Here is a 15,015-nt window from a genome sequence, read left to right on the forward strand (position 1 = left end):
ACTCGGTTGCGAGAGCCAGAATTTGAATAACAAGTGTTCAGGAATGGGCCAACTGTTTGGAGCCCTCACAAGGTCAGCGAGGAACAATAGGGGCTGTTTTTTCTGAGCTCACAGTCGGCTGGATCCAAACGGCTTCACAGGTCTGACTGCAGCTTCAGAGCTCAGAGTGTGTGAGTGATGCAGGTGCGGCTTTAACACACCTTTCCTGCTGTTTTGTTTTCCTTGGGTCAATCTTTTACTCACACTATCTCCAAAAGCCAAACTGAACTACATGTTAGTGACACACAGAGAGTCACGACCACGCCTCTTTGCTGCGTCACTGGCCGGCATGCTGCGTTCAAGGACCTCCCACGAGGCGTGGCCAGCGTGGAAGCTTATAAATGCCCCTTCTTTTCTATTCATCCATATGTGATTGAGCCATGCACCCTGACGGACGCGTCGTTTAAAAGGAAACATTAATTAAAAAAGCACCATATGGACTTTGCTTTGGAGTTTCGTCGCGCCGCTTCATAGTTTTTAGTCTTTTTTTTTTTTTTTTTGGGTTTAATCATGTTGAAGAATAATGGAAAGAAGACAGCCATCACTGCAGCCAGCGCAGCCTGCGTCTGCCTGCTGCTGCTGGTGGTCGCCGTGCAGCAGCAGCATCACCGGGCTCAGCTGGATGAGGAGCCGAGCGCGGAGCAGGACGCAGGGACGCGCGCTCTGCTCCAAGAGGAGGACGCGCCGGTGAAGAGCGGGTTCTCCGCCTACTTCACCAAGCTGACCCGGGGCCGCAGGGAGGTGGAGAGGCCCGCACGCTCCCCCGCGTCCTCCGCAGACCCGCCTCCAGCCGAGGACATCAGCGCGGATGACATCTTCATCGCCGTGAAGACCACCAAGAAGTTCCATCAGTCCAGGCTGAACCTGCTGCTGGACACGTGGATCTCCAGGAACATGCAGCAGGTAAAGGACGAGTGCAAAATCAATTCTTGAAATCAGTCATGTTTTGTGCACAAGTAACTGTTGATGTGAGGGGATGGCGAGGAGGTGATGTGTGTTTCATGGCTGCATTGTTCCTCCTGACACACTGCTGAGTTTCTCCAGCTCTGTCACTTTTTATTCTCCTCTGAGTGATGTCCCTGAGAACGGAGGGAGCAGTTTCAGCTCTCCCTCTTCTCCCTCCCCTCTCTCCCCACTCTCTATTATCCCTCCTCCTCTTTGGGTGTCCCTGTGAATGCCCCCGGTGCAATGGATGCTTCACAGCACCAAACTCCAGCGCTGTCCCCCTTCCAGGACTAACAAAGCGTCTTTCTGAAGGGGGAAGAAAAGCTTTCCCAGCCCCTTGTCTCCCCTCTCTCCATGGGAACGTGGGAGCCGAGTCTGGGTCAAGCTTTGCTGGAGGGATGGGAAAACTGGGGGGCTTCGTTAAGGGGATGCTTGGGGGGACAAAGGGGCGCATCTATAGGCAAGTTTGTGCCGGGAAGCGAGCTGCACAAAGACATGCTCGGCTGTAGTCAAAGTGATTTTATCCAGCACCCAGAGGCGTCACATGTGCTTCTTTCTGAAGTCTTTTTAATTTGCCTCGGGCGCTGTCACACACAGGGTTTCTCTCTTTTATCTCGAGCGCCACTAAAGTTTCCTCTCTGGAGGATAATCACAGGCTGTCAGTCCCCGATCAGACAGAATCACCTGCAACATCTGCTCACACTGCACAGGTTGATGTTAAGTTAACCCACCCAACAGCAGGGCTCACGGGCAGGGAGGCAGCTGGCGGGGTGGCTGCGTGGACAAAAAGGACAGACTGAGCCCACAATGCAAGAGGGAGTTCCTGCAGGAAGGGTGACAGGTGGTCAGGAGAGGGTAACAAAGGACGGCCTTAATGCCAGCCATATGATGCTCCCAGTTCCCACAATGTACATATGGTGCATCCTCAGTGTTCAGGTTTGATTCTCACGCTCAGCTGACGAACATCTGCGGAGTTTGGATCGCTTTTAGAGACACAAGGGAGAAAAGTATTGTTTCTGCAAAGACTCTGTTATTTCTCACTGCTGTTGGTGAGATCCCTTCTCCTGTATGCAGATGGAGCTGCTGCTATCTGCTGCTGTTTGCATGAGAAGAGGGAGGGAAGATTATCTCAGTGATAGCTGTGTTGACACAATAGTGCCTGTGGCCTTCTTAATCTTTGAGCCCATTCAGAGAGTAAACAGCATTTATGTGAAAAGATCTCCTTTGTGGCGAGAACCAAACCCAAAGACTGAAGTCATTTTTTAAAATCAGTACCTCTTCCCCAACAACAAGGCTTCAGAACTGTAAAACAAAAGAACAAAATTGCCCGCAATACTTCTCGTTCCACAGCGTTGATCGGCCACAAATTGATCTCTAAATCTGGCAAGTAGCAGCTGCTTCTATCAGAGCGTGAATTCATTTTGCAGCTGGCACCTCCATCTTCATGGTGTGCCATGCATTCCTCTCTTAAGAGTATGATAATTAGCCAGCAACCCAACAAAGAGCGCTTTTAGCGTTTAGAAGAAAAACACTTGGCCGAGTTGTCGAGTTAATCAGAAGGATTCAGAAGCCTGGGGTCGAAAAAAATCTGTGCCTGCTCTTCATCCTTTACTGTCCGCGCTGCGGCCATTCAGGCACTCTGATGTCCATTTCATTTGTCCTGATAGAAAAATGCTTTGAATTTCTTGGACAGAAGGGGGAAGTGTTTGATGGAGGGAGGGGAGCGATGCCCTTCCTTCCCGTGGAGCTGGAGACAGCCAGCCAGGCACCACGTTCAGCTCAGACAGGGCCGTGCCAGGCCTTCCTGTGGTCAGGAGTGCAGCCCCCTCCTCCTCCACCCTGTCGCCTCTTATCTCTGCTTCAAACTCTTTCTTTCTTTTCGGTAGGAATTAGTATTCACTCAAAGTAACTGTTCTTTTAAGTTTCAGTTAAGAAACAAAGGCGGACTTTCCCGGGAGGTTTCTCTTTAGTTAACTCCTGCAGCTGTATGCAAATGCTGGCAAACATATTTCGAATTTACCCAGTGGAGACTTTACCCAGCATGAAAACTCGCAGCATTGTTCTATTCAAGAGGCTCTGCTTGGAGGGGAGGAGGGGGGGCAGGATAGAGGGTGAAGTGGGGGTGAATGGCCACACATGGTTTTCGATTTACTAATCAGCAGTGAGACCCCCCCTCCTCCTCCTCCTCTCTCCATCCTCCCTCCCTCCCTCCCTCCCTCTGTCAGTGCCCTGGCAGCTCTGGCAGCTGCCTCAGTGATTAGGCTGTCTATTCAACGGGCTTTAAAGCAAACAGCGCCAGCCTCTGATCCCTTCACCAGCGAAAACCACCACCCTTCCTTAAACAAATACAAGCATCGAGCTACATCTGCTGGGAGTTTGCTCCACAAATAAAAAGTTTGGGCGGAAAAGAAAGAAAAAGCATGAAAAGTGGCCCAGCAGCAGCACCGTGCCGAACTTCTGTCAGCGAGGGGCTGAGGCGCCACGACCTGGCATGTAGAGACACGTGGCGTAGATAAGGTAGCGTGATGCTCGGCAGGTGCTGCCTCACCTGAGGTGAAGAGTAAACACACCACTGGCGGTTACAAAGCTCAGCGCCGGCGGCCTTTTCATCATCACCATTCAGCAGCTTGCACCTGCTCAGTCTAATCTCCCCCTGCTCCTTTTGAAAGTGTGTTCCCGTCTCTTTGTTGTTAACTCCTTTTTATGAGTAGCTGCTACATTTAACAAGCGCCTGCAGGCTCGTGGTTCAATTCTTGAGTCTGTCAGTCATACAGCAGCGAGCACACACACAGAGGATTGTGTTGCTGGTCTGTCAGACCTGTTTGCTGCTGTTGAAGCCCGGCAGCAGGTCCAGCAGAGCGATGGGGGCTCAGCCGGGGGATGGGGCGCATGAATGGGGTGTGCGTGGGGGCGGACAGTCTGCCTCCTGCTTTGTTCTATGTCTGGGATGCTTCGGGACGGCTGCATAGTTGCCATGGAGAGAGTGAAACACGGGACAAAAGGGCTTTATTAGAGCCGGGGGTTGTTTAACTCGACGTGTTTTCCACTGCATAAAAGGCACGTCGATTGATGCTAATCGCACCGGGCTGGATGCGAGGAGGAAGGACTTTGGAAGCACTGTTGAATGTCATCGTGTGATCGCGCCACATGATCACCCAAAGTCGTTTTGATTTTATGGATTTAAAGAGCAAGTGCACTTATCTGTGTTGTCTCTTTGTTTGTTCACAGTCGTACATCTTCACAGACGGAGAAGACGAGGAACTTAAAAAGAAAATTGGTGAGTTTCATGAGGGGGATTTCATGTTGGGAACAGAGAGGCGCTTTGAGAAACTGCATCACACGTCATTAACGATGATAAAAATTTTGCTTCGAGCTTTTTTTCTTCTGTGAGCCTCCACTGATATATCTCTTTTATCGTCGCCACAGGGAGTCATGCAATCAACACCAACTGCTCTGCAGCTCACAGCCGGCAAGCTCTGTCTTGCAAGATGGCGGTGGAGTACGACAAGTTCATCGAGTCGGGGAAAAAGTAAGCATCTCCGACGCTTGATTTTTATTTTTAATGCTGGTTTCTTCATCAGTCTGGATCTAATGAGTCCTCTGTGTCTGCTGCGTAGGTGGTTCTGTCATGTGGACGACGACAACTACGTGAATGTTCGGACTCTGGTGAAGCTCCTGTCCCAGTACCCTCACACCCAGGACATGTACCTCGGTAAACCAAGCCTGGACCGGCCCATCGAGGCCACAGAGAGGCTGGGCGACAATAAGATGGTACGCAGAAGATTCTTACTTTTGGTGTCAGATCATATACATTTGTCAGGTTATTTTGTGTTGACAAACTTATTCTGTGTCCTTCTAGAAACCAGTCAACTTCTGGTTCGCTACCGGAGGAGCAGGCTTCTGTGTGAGCCGGGGCCTGGCGCTGAAGATGAGCCCGTGGGCCAGGTGAGACACAGATACAGATGTACTTGCTTTTCAAAATAAAACTGTGTTCAGTCTCAAGAATAATCAGCTCTAACCAGATGTCTATTTTTTCGTCCCTCCAGCGGTGGTCACTTCATGAACACGGCAGAGAAGATCCGCCTGCCCGACGACTGCACCATCGGCTACATCATCGAGTCGGTTCTGGGGGTTCCTCTGACCCGCAGCAACCTGTTCCACTCCCACCTGGAGAACCTGCAACAGGTGTCAAGATCTGAGATTCACAAGCAGGTGAGAGGCGTGGAAGCTCATCTTTCTCCCCAGGATGAAGTCATGAGTCAGGTGTTTTTTCTGTGATATTTATATTCTGTCTGTATCTTATCCTCCAGATCACTCTCAGTTATGGGATGTTCGAAAATAAGAGCAACATCATCAATTTGAAAGGGGCTTTTCCTGTGGAGGAGGATCCATCGAGGTGAGAGACTGTTCTGTATTTAAAGGGCAACTCCACCAGTTTTACACGTTAAAGTCCGTTTACAGGCGACAAAAGTAGCATAAAGCCTTTTGTGTCCTGCTGCCTACATCACCCACAATGCAACTTAGCCAATGAGTGACATCACTGGGGGCAATTTATCAGATAACATGCAGCTTCCTCTGGAGCCACAAAAGTGCTTATACTACTTTTTTCAAATATGCAGTAGTTCTCTTCACGACTTGTAAACTTCATTGTAAAATTGGCGGAGTGACCCTTTAATGAAGTTTCACAGATTTAATCTCAGTTTTAAGACTTTGCAGCAAATCTAACTCCAACTCTCTCATCTCTGTCTTCCAGGTTCAAGTCTGTGCACTGTCTCCTGTACCCAGACACCCCCTGGTGTCCCCCCCAGGTTGCCTTCTAGGGCGACCGCTCCTTTCTCATCCTCGTCCCCGTCCTGCCTCGGTATCTGAAAGGCTCGTGGGGACCAGTGTTTGGTATCAGACCGCGCCGCTGCTGTATTGCAGTTGTTTGCGGTCTTTAATAGTTTTACTGGGCTGCTGTGCGGCCCGCCTCGGGACTATATTCCTTCCTGTCCTGGAGCCTGGACCTCGTCTCCAGCTCCCGGCAGGAAGTAGCTTTCAGCGCTAAGCTTTGCAGGCAATCAGTTGAGCTTTGTGATGTATATGTTGCTTGTAAATGTATCTGCAATTCTCATAGAATGTATTGTCATATATTCAAGCCTTTTTGCCAGCTTTACATTAACATTTATTTTGTTTCTTTGCGCTTTTTAAAAGACGGTCTTCGCTTGTAGGCTTTTATCACATATAATTTGGCGATTTTTGTTTCACTCCGATGACTCCGGACAAACGCTCTAATATGAAGATGTTGTTGTGCTTTTGAGTTAACAGTGTTATTTCTCCCACAAGCTGAGCTGGCAGTAGGCAGATCTCCAAATGCATCCTTAACTGAAGCATATCAGGACGAAGCACTTTTTGATATTTTTTAGCAAACTGACCTAATTTACGTCCTTTAACGACATGCTTCAGATTTGTGTCCAAACTAACGGAAAATTAACTAATAACCCCTCAAAATCTCAATATCTATTCTAAGTTTTATGTATTTAATAAGACTCCTTGCATTTGTCACAATCAGGGAAGAATAACGAGTGGAAGAGATTTTGATTTCGGGGTTGCAATCAGCTTTGAAAAGTTTATTTTTGTTTTGTTTTATAATTGCACAGCTGAGTTTCAAATGAGCTGGTATTTGCTCCTGGAAAGACGCTCACCTCACGAGGCTCGACAGTGGCGAATTAGTGACTTTCGTCTCGGATGTAAGCCAGTTGGCATCTAAATAATAACCACATGTGTAATCTGAGCCGCAGTCTATAATAGTTTGCACAAAAGACTGATGTGCCTCCTGTTATTATAAAATTCATGTTCTTTATTTACACACAACACTGGCTGGTTACTGTCGAGGCCTGCGAGGTGAGAACTTAACAAGAGCAACATCAGTGTTTCCACATGGAGGTGTCTGTTCCCTCCGTGTCCTCTCTCACCCATATTGGGTTGCGCTGTACATCTTGATGACAGTATTGTGTACTGTGTTTAAATTCGTAGTGATTGTATAATGTGTAGAATGTAATTCGTGGTTTACGTACGCTTTTAATGACCTGGACATGATTTTTTTTTTTGTACTGCTTTGAACTGTGTTACATGACTGTGGTGTTTATTCTCCAGTATCTGGAGGGTCTGAGCAGTTCATTCCCAATACTGGCTTCTCAGGGATTATGAGCTGATCCTGGTATTAACTACCATGGGACCCACGGTGGGACCTAAAACTTTGAATAAAAGTGCATAACCACTGAGAAACATTACATATTTTGTCATGTTTTTATTTGCCTGTCTTCTACGCACCTTTCATATTCCACAAGATTACTTTTTTAAGTTACTGGTTACTTACTCCACTACATTTCAGTGGGAGTTACAGTACTTTTTACTTTGCAGTTTATATGAAGGGTTTAGTTACTACTAGTACCTTTTGTAACAATAACACAGCTACATTTGCTAAATGTGAAGCTACAGCAAGCAGCCAGGGCGGCTAACAAGCACCTCTAAAGTTCAGTATTTAATACATTATATATAGTTTATTAATATGTTATAAAACAGTAAAGTGTAAAATCGACTTGGTGTTATGTAGCCTAACTTCCTGGAGTTACTAATTATTTACCTTCTTAAGATTTTATAAGCCGGGGCGCCGTTAAGCTCGGTTGGTAGAGCAGGAGTCCCATGTACAGGGGCCCCGTCTTCACTGCAGCCGCCCAGGTTCGATCTGTGGCCATGAGCAGGTAAAATCAACTCCTGCTAACATTAAAAATGCTGTTCACATCAACACATAAGTCTAATTATATAATATATGTAATGTCACTCTGTCAGGAATCCTTGTAGACTTTTACTTGTGATGGATTATTTTTACAATGTGAGAAAAATGCTATAAATTTTAAGACTATAAAAGCCTCTTGTAGGATTTTACACTCTTATGTTCTGGTGAAAAACACTGAATACTTGTAATTCTTCTAATTGTTATCCTCAATTCCATTAAAAAAAAAAGTTATTAGTCTGAAAGCACGCTGGATGAACTCTAGCAGACCCAGAGCTGAAGATCCATCACCAAAGCCTCGCATGGGAGACAAATTACTTGGAGCAAACATCCCCACCACAAACCATAATCACAGCTTTGCCTTCCAGAAATGTATAGTGGGAAAAACGGCAAGTCTTTTATGTGTCTAAATCTCATGTTCAAACAGACATCAGTCATCTGTGCCCCTCTTTCTTCTCCCAGATCACTCACAAAATGTTTCCAATTAATCTGTACGGTAGTTTCAAATCATACAGGGTACGAAATAGCACAAGAGGAGCAGTTTGATTGGTAGCTTTAACCATTTCTTCAGCCTCAGCCAGACGGCTAACAAGAGGAAGAGACAGATCCCTCCTCTGGCACTGCACCCATGGGAAAAGAGGGCATGTGGCTTAAGCATAAAACTCTTGTATTATTAAATTGGCAAGCTGTGAAAGTGCAAACAGTAATCGGATCAGCAGCAGTTTGATCTTTTCCTACAACAGAGGAAGGTTTTTACACAAATAAATCATTAGTGTGTTGGTGTAATCTGCCTCTTTTAAAGCTTAAACTCTCAAAACTGTCTCTTGTATGTAACATTTTTAAAGTCATAACCAAAGAGACACTATCAAATGGTTAAAAGGTAACGAAGCATTGCAATGAGAGGAAATAAAGGAGGCGTATGAGATTTAAATTCGCCTATAAGCATTTCCTCCAGCTTATTTATAATCCTCACGCATCAGTGATCCCTTAAACATACCAGTCTGTCACATCTGTGAGCAACTTTGAATGAATTGTAGTTTTTCCTCTGTTTATTTTTCCTTAATGTTTGCTGTTGCAATTATGTCTGTTCCCATACAGCAGCTGCAGAACAATAAATACAGTGAGACTGAGCTCTAAAGTGTACGCTATCAGAATTTCAATTTACACCCCAAGGCTGAGGCCAAGATTTTCAGGAGACAGTTTGGACAGATTACAGAGAGGAGGGACCACTTGAGACACTAAGAGGGACTTCAGATCTGGTACTAACGTCCCTCCTGAGTGATGGGACAAACGGGACAAACGGACCTGATGTTTCTTAAACAAAGAAAGGAATATCTGCATGCTTAGCATTTGCCGTATTAACAAGACGGCCAAAATAGTCATTTGTTTTTGTAAACAGCATTTAACAGAGTTTATAAAGTTCCTCCTGATGCAACAACTCTCAAAATTGAGCGTTTTTTAAAGGGAGTCTGGAGACTTTCTCACCTGGAAGCAAAGAAGCTGCCTATATGATCGATGTTTACTGTATTTGTGAAATTTGACGTTTCCTGCCATTTTGTGTAAATGTTGGCAGGTAAAGACACACTTTAGACACAGAGGTGGACTGGCTGCTACAGCGCTGTCACAACAAACTGAACATTTTTATAAGGAAAGAAACAACTTAATGTATTTCATTTAATGCCGAATTTACAGGAAGGTACAAATGATTTAGAATATGCTGTAGCTGTCTCACAAGGTTTGTTAAGCTCCTCCTCACGCAACAACTCTTAAAATCACAACATCTGTAAGGGAGTCTGGGGTTGTTGCCGTTACTTGTTCAATGATTATATCAGTTTGAACAGTGTGTCCATAAAAAACATCTGCTAAAATCTTTGGCAGGTCTTTAAATAGGAAGTCAGAAGGCCTATCGTGATTGACTCAGGTGTAACGTCTGTTGCTCAACTCTTACAGTGGAGTGATTTCAGTAACGCAGTTTTGCATATGTATGCTGTGGCAACAGGTGAGAGACTACAAGAACACAAACCTCCAACTGCAGACTTCCACCACGTGTCGACCGTCTAACTGTCAGTTGTGGACTGTGGTGAAATATGACTGGAGGCTGTTGCTGATTATCTTCCAGTGATAGAAGATCCCGTATCCAAAATGTCAATCATGTTCTGTTTACAAAACATAAACGACCTGCTTGATTTGTTTCTGTCTGAGTCATACCACCTACATATTTTCCCCCCAGGGAGAAACCAAATTAAAAACCACAGAGTGTCCTGTCTGCCATCCGCGTACTGACCTGACAGCCTGAGCTGAGAGCCGTTTTATCATTGTTGTGACTACAGCTCATATATTTCTGGATGGTAAAGAGGGCTGACCACCCCTGGTAGTTGTCTTATTTGTATCATGGAGGGATTACTGAACAGACCTTTCATTTATAGACCCAGAGCCCCAGGAACAGAGCCGCTGTACGTTTCTGTTAACATTTGCTGTTGGAAAGTAAATCAAACGACCACAAAGAGACGCAAAAGAGCTACAAACCGACTACAAAGTGACACAAGACAACTTCAAAAAGACACAAAATGACTACAAAGTGACACAAAATGAAAACAAAGAGACACGATACAACTGTAAAAAACAACAAAACGACTTCACAGACATAAAACGACAGCAAAAAGAGACACAAATCAATGAGATGCAAAACAAGACACAAAATGACAACAAAGAGAAACAAAAAAACTGCCAAAAGACATAAAGCGACTGCAAAAAGATGCAAAGAGACTAACAAATGGTCGTTGAATTACTAAAAGAGACACAAAATGATCACAGAGGCACAAAGTGACGACAAGGAGATGCAAAATAAGATGCAATGACAACAAAAATGACACATAATTATGAAAAGACTACAAATAGATGCTCACAAAGAGACAAAACAACAAAATGCAAAAATATACAACTGACTATAGAGTGACACAAAACTACATCAAACAGATACAAAATGACTTCAAAGAGACACAAAGTGACACACAACTTCAACAAAGTTACATAAAATGACAACAAAGAGACAAAAAACAGAGAGACACAAAACAAAGTACAAGGAGATGCAAAATAAGATGAAATACTCAAAAGAGATATCAAATTCCTATAATTTCTATGTAATAAAGTGTAAGAACATGTTTAAACTCTGGATATTTGAGGCCTCACAGGTCTGAACAGTGACATCGTGTCAGCCCGTCTGAAGGTGACAGGAAACACCGCTGCTTGTAATAAGTCTGTTAACAGTTTGAACCCTGCTGATTAAAACACAAACACGTGGGTGTGCCTTCTTGCACCTCCCATCAGCGCTCTCAGTGGAATATGTGAAGTTTCACAGCTCTGTAAAGTCGCTCTCTTTGTGTTTGTCCGGCTCTGAAACAAAACAGCGGCTCTGACTGTCAGTAAAATGAAAACCCCCTGAGTGGGAGGTGAGGAGCTGGAGTAATCTGGTGAAGTCTGGACGGCTGCCACAGAGGGACATTCCTGAGAGTGCAGAGGATTACAGAGACGCTGGCCACTCACACATTGTCTTCATGACTGGCCTTTGCTATATCAGTCAGTCTCCAATTAACAGCCTGCATTGTCTGCAGGATTAGGAGCGGCGGGACAAGTCCCACTGGCCCACAGAGAGATCTCACAGCAACTGGCACAGACATTAATCCTGCTCAACATGTGCTCTACAGGCAGACGAAGTGGCTGTTTACGATAATCCAGGTATCACATATCCCCGCCAGAGAAGGACTTGAACTTCATAGTAAGGAGCACTTGAGTGGAGGACTTGAGGAATGTGGAGGAGGACCAGCCTGAGTGGCTGAAGCTGACCAGGAGCTTTTTTTTTTCTTTTTCTCAGTTGGTTTGCAGGAAATGTTTGATTTTCACATTAAAAGTCAGTTGATCCTGAGTTTTTGGATTATTTTTAACATTCAAGTGTTTGTAATTTTACAGCATTTTACACAGTTATAACTCTTTTAGTGAAGATATTTCTGTCATATTGTCATTCATTTCCTGTTTTGCCTCATATTAGTACTCATCTACTTCAGTTGTTTAGGAAAATGCCACAATGCTGCTTTGCTGTGAAGCTGTGTTTTGTGGACAATGACATTTTGGGTGAACTGATCCTTTAAACTTGCTGCTAACTACCTCCAAAATCACTTTAAAAGACCCTGTTTCTGCTAACAATGACATTATAGCACATTTTAAACCATTTCTCAAACATTTATATGCTTCAAATGACTAAAAAAATAGGTTGTTTTTCACTTTTAAAAACTTTTTATGTCAGTAAAAGGTCAAAGTGTTAAACTGACAAAGCGTTTATAGTTTAAACGGCAACATAAAATGTATTAAATGAAGGTAATTTGCATCAAGGTGGGATAACTGAGTCATGATGCTTGACAGAAATGCAAATCAGGATGCAAATGTTGCTGGAGAACCTCAGGCAGTCGTCACTCATCACTATTATTATACAAAAAAGGAAACATGGACTGAAAGTACTGACAGACTAAAGCTTTAATGCAGCCATTTAGATTTACTTTAAAAGAACAGGGAGGAAAGTTCTTGAAGCGTCGCGGTGAGCAGGAGCAGGACAGCTCCATAAATCCTTCACCGGGTCCTACGTGCTCCCTCTGACTGGTCCGGGTGATGAGCACAAAGGAGGAGGTGAGGTGTAAATAACGTGAGCGGTGACTCCCAGGACACAGCTGCCTCCCTGTGAGCCCCCGGCCACAAAGGAGACAAACCAGGCACCCTGTCTCCTCCACTCCCTCTCCCTCCCGAGCATGGCAGCACACAAAGCAGCAGCAGTTCCCTCCAGAAAATGAGACACAAAGGTGCTCACGTCCTGCGTTTGCATTCAGGGTTCACCTGCCTCATCTGTCCTGACATGTAACAACCGCTCTTTCTTTTCCTTGGACAGAACCAGGACGGCCATGACATGATCCTTTCCTAACCCCGATCAAGTGTTTTTTGTGCCTAAACCTGAGCAGACCATAAGCCCCCAACCTAAATACACATAAAGTTGCGACACAATGGAAACGCCGGGTTTCAACATATCCGTTGGCTTGACCGAAAGGTAAATTCCCAACATTTATTCCAGTGGTTGGGTTGTGACCGTCCACTGTGAGTGTCTTTAGTTTGTTGGTCTCATGAAAGGAGTGGAAGCATGTAGTAGTCAGAAAGTTAGGAAGTACATCTAAATATTTATGGCACGCTGTTTAGGAAAATGCCAGTCAGTAAACTTACGGTAGACATGATTTATATCTGCTCAGTCTGACTCATCGTTTGTTGTGGGTACGGAGACCAGAATTTCATCTGCACGAGGAGTCAGAACCCGCAAGGTCTCAATTAAAAAAGGTCTGTGATGTTCCTGGCCTCATTAAACGGGTGCATTTTCTAATGGAAGTCTGGTGCAGCCCTAACTCTCTCGTGTGTCTCCTGGCCGTCATGCAGCTGCCTGGCAGTGAGGAGAAGGAGAGCCGTGGTCTGACCACCTGGCAGAGAGCCTGGCCAGACTCAGGAAGTGTCTGTGTGTGTGTGTGTGTGTGTGTGTCCTCCCCCCTCCGCCTCCCCTCCCTCTCCATTCAGCTCCTCACCTCAAAGCATTAGTAATGCATTCCTCCAGAGCAGCAACAAGCAGGGTAATTCAATTTCCTCGACAGTGAGACCGTGTGAAATTTCATTTGCATCTCTGGGCCTGTGTGTAAGACGGGTTGTAAAAACCTCTCTGCCTCCATCGCGCTTTGTTTACTGCTTTGTTTAGCTCGGCCCACACAATAAACAGCAGGTAACCTCGCGGGATGCTGTAATCTCTGGATTCATCTTTTGAGACAGAAAATACCCTGAAAGATTAAAGAAAAATGTTGGATTTAGAGCCAAAAACATGGTGGATTTGGGATTTTTTAGTGTTTTGTTTGTAGGTTTTACCCAAAAGACTCAAGTTTAATGAAACATTTAAAGCCTGAACAATCAAAATAGATCAAAATCAAGAGTCAGGTGATAAAAACAATGTTTTAAAGATAAAGGAAGTCGACTCCAACAATCTTATATAATATAATCCATTTTATCCCCCAGACTTCCTCATGAGACGTCAGTGTTTGGGGGCGACAGCAGCTGGCTGGCGGTATGAAGGAAGTTGACAAAACCAGACTGGTGGCCCGGTGCTGACACTGACCTCTCGCCTGCTGTCGGCCCAGAGAGGTCACAAACACAAAACTGCCTTTCTGCTCTGCTCAAAGTCGTCTGTAGACAGGCCTGAGGTCCGTGTCTGCACTGCAAGACCAGCAAACACCAACATACACATCTCCAGGAGGAATAGCACCACTACCATCTCCAGGAATCCAACAGATTCTGCATGAAGTGTTGACAAAATCAATCTGAAACCTTTAGAAGTAGAGTTTCTTCAGCTTCTAGTTATGTGATTATGCGGCTTATGTTCATGTTGAAGTAATGAAGTCAGACATAGTGACATTTTCTTTGTGTTACAGGCCCCACATCATCTACAGATGATCTTCTGTTTCATGAGGAACAGAATTCATTGTTTAAAATAGTCACGTTTTGTTGGGCTGAAGCTGTGATTGTTGCAAAATTTCAAGTTTCACCTGTTTTGCTGCCATTTTGATCAGGTCTCTCTTGTAACAAAGATAATCTCACCTCTAATGTATCACTGGTTAAAAAACTATGATTATTCATTGGATCCCATTTGTCATCTGTTATACACTCTCTCTATTCTGTTTTCATTCTCATTTTAAAGGATACATTCACCCAAAAATGAAAATTCAGTCATCATCTAGTCACCCCCATGCTGATGCTGAAGTCAGGTGAAGTTTCGTAGTCCACAAAACATTTCTGGAGCTTATCCGCAAAACAACAATGCAGCATTCTCCTAAACAACTGAGGTAGATGGGGACTTGTTTTAAAATGTAAAAAACAGTGAAAAAAAGCTGCTACAGTAAAGATTTTGGCCTCAAAATGGTGTAAATAACATTTTTTTTCAAATCAATTTGGTATCTCAAGGCTTCCAGAGACTTGGATTACACCGTATGAGCTGTTTGGAGCCATTAAATGTGTTTTTTAGTTGGTTTTTTAATGTTTTAAAACAAGTTCCCATCCACTTTAGTTGTGTAGGAGAACACTGCAACGCTGTCTTGCTGTGAAGCTCCAATATGTTTGGTGAACTTCAAAATTTCACCCGGGGGTGAATAGATAATGCCTTAAATTTATTTATACGTTTTTGGGTGAAC

At 44.5% G+C, this 15,015-nt stretch overlaps 1 protein-coding gene across 1 annotated transcript; it reads left to right on the forward strand.

Moving 5' to 3' along the window:
* The first annotated feature begins 423 nt into the window (after positions 1 to 423).
* On the forward strand, positions 424 to 7,256 carry lfng (LFNG O-fucosylpeptide 3-beta-N-acetylglucosaminyltransferase). Its single transcript, XM_084371375.1, has 8 exons — positions 424 to 942; positions 4,213 to 4,261; positions 4,411 to 4,513; positions 4,602 to 4,755; positions 4,844 to 4,929; positions 5,031 to 5,196; positions 5,295 to 5,380; positions 5,738 to 7,256. The coding sequence occupies exons 1-8, from the start codon at positions 550 to 552 to the stop codon at positions 5,802 to 5,804; spliced, it is 1,104 nt and encodes a 367-aa protein (XP_084227501.1). The 5' UTR covers positions 424 to 549; the 3' UTR covers positions 5,805 to 7,256.
* Positions 7,257 to 15,015: the final 7,759 nt, after the last annotated feature.

This window comes from Pagrus pagrus (genome assembly GCF_965226575.1).
Source record: "Pagrus pagrus genome assembly, chromosome: 13".
In the NCBI taxonomy this organism is placed as follows: domain Eukaryota; kingdom Metazoa; phylum Chordata; class Actinopteri; order Spariformes; family Sparidae; genus Pagrus; species Pagrus pagrus.